Here is an 8,717-nt window from a genome sequence, read left to right as displayed (position 1 = left end):
AAGCTTGGGCCTTTGTTCACATCATCTTCAGGAACAAATGCCCAACAAATTTTTAAATCCTGATCACCTGATTATTCAATACCTTCTGAATAATCCTATTATTCAATACATGGCAGCATGGCTTAAGTTTGCAAAGTTGCATCTGAACAAACCACAAGACTTCTGCAACAATGTCCTTTGGACAGACGAGACCAAAGTGGAGATGTCTGGCCTTAATGCACAGCACTACCTTTGGCGAAAACCAAACAGCATATCAGCACAAGCAGCTTGGGGTGGTGATTTGGGCTTGTTTTGTAGGCACAGGAGCTGGGAATCTTGTAGTCATTGAGTCAACCATGAACTCCTCTGTATACCAAAGTATTCTAGAGTCAAATGTGAGGCAATTTGCCCGACAGCTGTAGCTTGGCCAAAATTGGGTCATGCTGTTAACAGGACAAGGATCCCAAGCATACCAGGAAATCTACCACAGAATGACTGGAAAAGAACAGAATCAATGACCTAGTCAAAGTCCAGACCTCAGCCCAATTGAAATGCTGCACAAGACCTTAAGATAGCTGTGCATAAAGAAATATCAGCAAACTTCAATGAGCTGAAGTGATGTGAGAGACTGATAAAGTCCTACGGAAAATGATAGCTTCTTATTGTTGCTAAATGTGGTTTTACAAGCTATTTAATAATAAGATGTACTTAGTTTTTCACACATGGCTTTTCCATATTGTCTTTATTTCTGTTAATAAATGGCACGGTGTAATGTGTCATGTGTTGCTGTTCATCTGAGGGTGGGTGTATAACCACATTTTTAAATGTGGAATTGTTCCCAATGTAGTAAACATTCATATAGATATGTTTTGGGCTGCCTCATAGGAATAATAGAATAATAGAGTTGGGGTGAACCACAAGGGTCAACTGTGCCAACCCGCTTGAAGCTGAATCACTCCTTTTTGAGAGCAGATGGGCCTCATGCCTTCCTCCACAGACATCCTATTGGGAGAAAGCCAGCTAATGGGTGCTAGACAAGCAGGCCTCTGAGTTCCTGGGCCCTTGACCAGGACCTGCCAGCCACAGCTGCTTTGTTGACCCCTTGGGATAACTCTGTGTACTGCAGAGGTCTGCAGAACACAGGTTCAAATCAAGTGAAAGCTTATCTCTCTTGTTACAGTCAACAGGCCTTAAACCTGTTCAACGTTGACTGTATTGTTTCCTACATTGTCCTTTTTCTTTGAGAAAAAGCATTTTAGTTGCACTTGCTGTGATGTTGTTAATGCTCTCTAAGTGATACACTTCAGTTGGAAAAAAGTGCTCTAAAGTTGTTGCTCTAAAATTTTACTGATGTTCTATTTCATATAGTATCATGATTATGTTGTCCAGGTCCTGAGACTCTATTAGCATGCACAAGAACATCTACATATGGGATGAGCTTCACTTTCAAACTGTTCAGCCATTTTGCAAGGAAGGCAGCCATGTCTGTCCCCTCTTCTTACTCTGGGACCCCCTTCCATCTCAGATTCCTTCCCTTGACCCCAGTCAAGGGAATATTCAACTTGAATATTCCTCAAGTTGAAGCTGTAAAACTGAGGCAACTTACTTTAGCTGTTTAACTGCACTTGGATTGCCCAGATCCAGATTCATTGCTGAACTGGCTGTTTTCGTTAGGTCAGTCGTTAGGTCAGTCGCTAGCCACCAATTATGGCTACCATTTTGTTTTCTCTACTTTTTTCCTGTATGTTTAGAAAGGTTGAGCCATTATAGGACTCAAATCTTGGAGTGACTTTTATAAACATAAAATAGTTGTGAATTATAGACATTACTCTTTCACTCGTAATATTATTTCATGTTTCAGTTAAGCACTCACCTTCCCATTATAAAAGGGGCATTCTGGGTGTATTGCAGGATAGGGCAAGAAAGCACTCGTATGTCTTTGAAAACCTAGGACCTTCTGCACACACAGCAGGAGCTGAGCTACTGAGCTAGGGTCCCTTCCGGATAAGTAATACACAATCCAGCACAATTCTGTGTATATCAGCTTAGCTTTAATAACATAATTATTAATGCTTCCTATAACAGACATCTTGTCAGAAACACTGCAACTCTTTTATATGGACTAGTTAGCTTTGTAATGCTTATCAAATCGTTCTGAAAGAGCTCTTAACATATTTCCTGGCCTTTTTTGGTATTTATCCCTAAGATTTTCAATTGCAGTCTTTGCCTGTTGAAAGAAGAACAAAGGAATACATTGTGTTATAGGAATATATTGCTAAATAGGTGTTCACAGTTATTAATATCTGTGAGGAAAAAGCTAAAGGGATCAGAACCAGAGGTAACCCATTTATTCCAGCTATAGAAGCATGATATGTAACTTCGTTCATGCAAATGTCTTTGTATACTGAGATGTGTTGCATGATAGTCCTTGTCTCTCAATCCTCAAAAGTGGCTTCTTCAACATGGAGTGTTGGGCCAGAGCAGCCAGGGTGAGGAACCCCACTAGGAAACTGCTCATCTGTCAGTGAATCTAGCCCCCTGTCTTTATGTTTTTTTTACCAAGAGCTCTGTATGAGAATGGCAGAGATACAACCAAACAGAAGTGCCTTGGGCTGCTTGGTACATATTAGTTTTCCTGCATGGTTGTTACCTCTAGCTATGTGAGGAAAACTGCAGAAATGCTATTGAGTTATATTTCACTATGCTCAGTGCTATTTTTCCAGAAAAAGAGGTGCCTGAACTCACTATGAACACCTCCCTCATTCTCTTAGAATGGGAATGGTTGGCAGGGCTAGTGACAGAAATCAGTCACCTCCTGGTTCCATGCCTGAAAACAGCACAGCAGGGCATGGGTAAAAATAGCAGAGTAGGATGGAGTCGCATTCACGTGCAGAGTTGCAAGAAGTCACACAAACAACAGAAGTTCTTCAGTAATAGTTTCACTGAGGCTTAAGAGCGTACAGTGCTTACTGGGTCTCCCACCGGGGAGGGGGCTTGGAAGAACCCTCTGGGGCAGATTCTGGGGCATATGGTGGGCAGAAGAAGTCCTATTCCATGAGCAGATCTTTGTGCAGCACTACATAAAATGCATAGGTTTTTCATGGTCTCAACAATTTACGGAGCGGGAAAGCTGACTGATGAACATAATGCACAAAAGTCTATATAATAAACCCTATCTCCCGTCATACAGAAGGAGCAAAGTCAGTAGGCAGAAGACAATTTATACGACTGAAAGAGAGAAACCAACAGGAAAAGAATATTCTACTTTTTTTACTTCTAGGCGTAGAGTTAACTTACTTTTTCAGCCAGCTCTGCAGCTGTTATATTTGGATCATATGGGATGGGTTCTCCAATATATGTCCTCAGTTTCACTGGAAGTCCTCCATATATGGGAAGGTAGAGAAGTTTTGTTTTCTCATATAACCATCTTGTCAACCCTATGTATGAAAGGGAAAAGAGTCTGTAAGAAAGCGATCCCATATCAAATTTGAAATTTGATGGCATTCTGAGTGTTTAGCAATCCCAATCATTCCATCCCAGAGATGAGGTTAAATAATTTGAGTGCATATTTTTTAAGAGACAGCACAACCTTTTCAGATAAGTATACGTTGAATAAACTACTAGTATATTGTATATTATTAATCTGTTTATTGCCTGATATCAGATCTCTTGATCAACCAAGGAATAAAAGATATTTTTCTCACTTGACTTTCCAATGTTCCTGTATGTTTCACAAACGTTTTGTGTAAACATAGGGATGATGGGCTGAAAGAATAAAAGAAAAAATACAAAATCAAAAGAAAGGTGAAAAATGGAGAATTACTTCACCCCACCTGCCCCACCTTTATTTTGGTTAAGGACTAGGAATAATGCTCCCCATCCGGCATTACAATGACAAGCCAGACGCAATTGATTTCAAATTGCACATGCTGTCCCCCAGATTTTCAAGAATTGAAGAGGAAATAAGCTATTTTTCTTTTTAAATGTACCATATTTTTGCCGTCCTCAACTACTTAGGATGCTAGATCAAGGATGTCAACACATTATGTCTTATCTAGGATAATCGTGGAGGCAATGCAAATTGGACAAAGATCACTCACCACTTTTGCCTCCAAAGCTACGCGAGCAAAACCAGTGCTGTTACCCCACATTATGTTGTAGTCATAACTAAAGTTTGCTTCTCTACCTCCACCAGGGGAAATGCCCAGTAAATGGCCTTTTTTCAAAATTTCCACACATTCAGCTTTATTGAAATCTTTCAAATTGATGGTATTTAAAAGTATCTTCAGCCCTGAAAAAAGAAGCCCCAAATAGAAAGAAAATACATTTTATATAACGCTTATTTAGGAAATATTGTGGATGCTATACAAGTGTCATTATTCCAAAGATATTGCACTGTTACAGATCACAACCATAGTTCTCTACCAATACTTTTCAAGTAGGATTTTGTGGAAGTGCTGATGTGGCCACCTTTTTAGACATGCGTTCCACAAGTCAAGTCTGTAGTACAACCGAATGACATTCAAGTTTGCATTATGATAAAAATACAGGCCACAGTGCCTTGCTGCATGCACAGAGAGACAGATACACACATGGCACAGATGAGCCCATGCTGGTTGAATCCTGCCTACACTAGCATAAGTTCATCTTTTAATGCACAGGTAACTGGGTGGAGATTATATGCTGCGTTAATTCACCCAATGGACAAATTCACCCCCCAAACAGAGCACTCTGTGCTACTGGGCATTTGGGGGCTTTGTACTTCCTTCCTTATTTAAATGACCCTTTGGTGGTGTCATAGTTCCTTGCTGTGGCTGCTGTGTGCATGCAGAGGAAGATGATGTGTGGGGAGTGGCAGTGGAGGGCCATGAACACTCCAGCAAGGGTGCCACATGGGTTCGATTGCAGTGTCACATGGGGGCATAAAAGCATTGTGTGGGAGTTCTTGATTGGCCATGTGTTCGGGTGGGGCCCTGTTTTCTGGTATCTTTGTACCTGAAGAAATCATCAAGTTGGGGACCCAGTTTCCTACACCTTGTCCTATTCCGGCATGAAAATCAGAAGCAATTATATGCAGTTACAGCACAGAAATCAGATGTCACATTATGCAGTTGGCCCCATTTCTTAGATCCCTGAGGAAGAGTGTAGAAAGTAATCTTATAGCTGTTATGAGGCCAGATAAGGTATTCCTGCAACCTGTGATCATGGGCCAAAAGACACAAGTCAACATGCTTTGTTGGAAACATAGGTAAAGGTAAAGGGACCCCTGACCATTAGGTCCAGTTGTGACCGACTCTGGGGTTGCGGCACTCATCTCGCTTTATTGGCTGAGGGAGCCGGCGTACAGCTTCTGGGTCATGTGGCCAGCAGGAATAAGCCGTTTCTGGCGAACCAGAGCAGCGCACGGAAACGCCGTTTACCCTCCCGCCAGAGCGGTACCTATTAATCTACTTTGATGTGCTTTCAAACTGCTAGGGTGGCAGGAGCTGGGACCGAGCAACTGGAGCTCACCCAGTCGCGGGGATTCGAACTGCTGACCTTCTGATCGGCAAGTCCTAGCCTCTGTTGTTTAACCCACAGCGCCACCAGCATCCCGTTGGAAACATAGCCTGATTCAAATAAGGTGCCTGAAACATTATTTGAAGAAGAGGTTGAGGCTGTAAATGGCCAAAAGCAAGCCTGCAGTTTCCAACTTTCTTTTTTGTGTGAACACTCCATCTCATTCTGGGCTCATCCATTGTTGTAACTCAGATGGGAATCTGTCAGGGCAACTTGTCACTGGGAAATGAAGTGAGGCATGCTTTGAGAGGATTGCCCCAACAGCATAGGTGGGATACAATGAAATATCAACACTTGGTTACGAGTGTTATTTTTCCTTACGTTCCCCTTGGTCACATCCATCATCTTGCTGATATTTTATTTGTATGTTGTTTTTCACCTCTTTGCCTGATACATGGTTTTATATTTTATAGGATTGTTTTATGTCACATTTCACATATTTTTTGATAAAAAGCATGATTTGAATTTAATAATTTACCTAGTAGCCGATATATGCCTCTATGAGTGACTGAAAAGCACTCTCTCTGTGCCTCCTTAAAAAGTTTAGCGACAAGAAAGGAATAGTCAATAGCAATGACTGAGTGATAATAAACAATAATCCCTGGTCCTTTACGGAGATGTTCCATGCCAATAACTTCATAACCTGGAAATAATACAAACCACAACAAATAAATATTACTTTGTGAAAAATAAATGAAATATTGCAATCTTTTATTGGAAGAAAACAGTGCGGTTCAGAAAACTGAAATTTAAGATCAGGTAAAAACCACTCCTATATGTTTCAGTGTTATGGATGCTAGTTTGTCATCTATACAGATCAAGACTTTCTCTGTTGTGATCCCAGAAAAAATGGTATTCTCCTCTGCTGGAATATTCCTTCCTTGCTTACTTTTGGGTGCAGGTGAAAGCATTTTTGCCTAGTCTTTGAGTAAGCTAAAACTGTGACCCTCTTTCAATCTCCTTTAAGCATTTATATGTGTTATAATACTCATATCTTCAGACCATTCTCTGAATCACTTTATACAAAGTGAGAAAACAGTTTCCCAGACAGATGCACCCTTGACCAATGTCCTAAGTATCCACAGGGTTTCATCCTTATGACCCAAACTTGGTTTTAGTAATGTATTTCTGATTAATGCTTCAACATCTAAAGCAACATCACTCTGGGAAGCGATGAGAACATAAGATGGATCCTGTTGATTAAGCCAAAGCTCTCTGTATTCCATCATCCGGTTTCTCGCAGTGTCCATCCAAATTAGCAGCCATCACCACATCCTACGCTGGCAGATTCCATGGTTTGTGTCCAGAGTTTATGTTTCAGAGTTACCTAGTGGTTTACCATGCTCTGGAAAATGGCACCATCAAAGTCTCACTGCACGATGATATACTCATTACATTCGCTGCGTACTCACTACACGTTTAAACCCAACCCCCTTCTCTTGCCACAATTCATGAAGCTATTTTTAAAGAGCTTTGCTAATTAAAGCTCTGTGAGGTTTAAGCAACGTTCTCCAGGTTTCTTTTGGAGGAGGCATGCTTTCAATGTGATTAAATGTATGGTGTTTATGCAGCCACCAGCTCACCCTTTCTTCTGTAATATATCTTAATTTCATACCTCATAATATGTTTTGTTTTTCGTTTTGATTGCTTATTACCTAAAAAAAATTCCATGCCTTTCTTTTGATCCATATGGAGCCAAGGCCAGCTTGGAGCTGTGGTGACTCTGAAGTGGGTTTAGAGGTCCACACCTGATGCACTGTAGCAACTATTGTCTCAATGTCTCAAGTCTGAAATTCTGATGCTCAATCCTATGAAAGTATAGGAGCTGATAAGACTGAATTATTGGAATGAAAGAAAGCTTACTCACCATACCATATCTTTCCAGTTATATCACAAACTTGAGCAATAATTTTCCTTGGTTTCTCCCAAAATTTGCTAACATCACTTTCTTGCTGGTTATTCATCTTCTTGTAAATATGTAACACAAATGAGACAGCCCAGAGACACAAAACCGTACATATGAATGGTGAATAAATTAAAATCAGAAGCTTAAGTAACCACAAAGGGTGAACCACTGAGGTCCAATATTCTTCCAAATAAGAAAAACTGATCCAGTTTTCCAGAATTTGAGAAAACCACCTCATGGTTTCCTAATCTGAAGCACCACGTGTATGCCAATGAAAGAAATATATGAAGTGAAAATTTCCTCCGTTGTGATGGTATTTTTTTCAACTGTTTACCTGGAAAATAGAAAATGCAGTACATTAGTTTGAACTGTCATCCCAGAAGCATTCATGATTACATGAAATCTCATGTGATTTAATATTTTCCTAGTTTTCCCCACTGTATTTATTTTTTTCATGTGTAATTTTTATTAGTTTACATAAATCAAAATACAAGACAGACTATAATATTCCACTTAATATCACACATATTTTAAAAGTGACTTCCTTCAACCTTTCCACAAATCATCCGTATTAATAAAGGCAAATAATTCCGCATTTCTTATTTTGTAGTGCCGTTAATCATTCTAGTTCATCTGTTTTTCTTTAGACATAACCCTTTGCTTCTTACAGAGCTCCCTTAAAACCCACTAGTGTTATCTGTCCATCGCTTAAGTTTTCCAGATATTTCGTAAGACTTTCCCAATCTTTTACAAACCTCTGGTCTTTTATATATCTGATTTTCCCTGTCATCTTATCCATCTCCACATAATCTAGTAATTTTGATCTCCAATCCTCAATTGTCGGCAAACCCTCTAATTTCTAATTTTTAGCTAACAGGACCCTTGCTGCCGTTGTTGCGTACTGAAACAGCTTGTAATCTTTCCTTTTTATCTCCCTTCCTACCAATCCCAGCAGAAATGCCTCGGGTTTTTTAACAAAAGTATAGCTTAAAATTTTCTTCATTTCATTATACACACTCTCCCAGAACCCTTTAACCTTTTGGCATTCCCACCACATATGGTAGAAGGTCCCCTCTCTTTCCTTGCACTTCCAGCATTTATTACAGGATCCGTACATTCTGGCTAATTTAACGGGAGTCATATACCAACGGTAGAACATTTTCATTAGATTCTCCTTAAGTGTCACACAAGCCGTAAACTTAAGATGTTGTTTCCATAGTTTTTCCCATTCTTCGAAGTAGATGTTACGGCCAAAGTCTTTGGCCCAGTATGT

General features: G+C 40.0%; 1 protein-coding gene across 1 annotated transcript; it reads right to left on the bottom strand.

The window, feature by feature from the left end:
* Window positions 1-2,008: 2,008 nt before the first annotated feature.
* Window positions 2,009-7,727, bottom strand: LOC310848641 (DGAT1/2-independent enzyme synthesizing storage lipids-like). The gene is made up of 6 exons (XM_083748018.1): window positions 7,406-7,727; window positions 6,017-6,181; window positions 4,080-4,270; window positions 3,684-3,744; window positions 3,277-3,416; window positions 2,009-2,206 (listed from the first exon to the last, which is right to left on the bottom strand). The coding sequence occupies exons 1-6, from the start codon at window positions 7,680-7,682 to the stop codon at window positions 2,102-2,104; spliced, it is 939 nt and encodes a 312-aa protein (XP_083604144.1). The 5' UTR covers window positions 7,683-7,727; the 3' UTR covers window positions 2,009-2,101.
* Between the last annotated feature and the right edge of the window lie 990 nt (window positions 7,728-8,717).

This window comes from Podarcis gaigeae (genome assembly GCF_964106915.1).
Source record: "Podarcis gaigeae genome assembly, chromosome: 7".
Taxonomy (NCBI): Eukaryota; Metazoa; Chordata; class Lepidosauria; order Squamata; family Lacertidae; genus Podarcis; species Podarcis gaigeae.
Note: the sequence above shows the minus strand (reverse complement) of the source record. Positions and strands in the feature narration are given on the sequence as shown.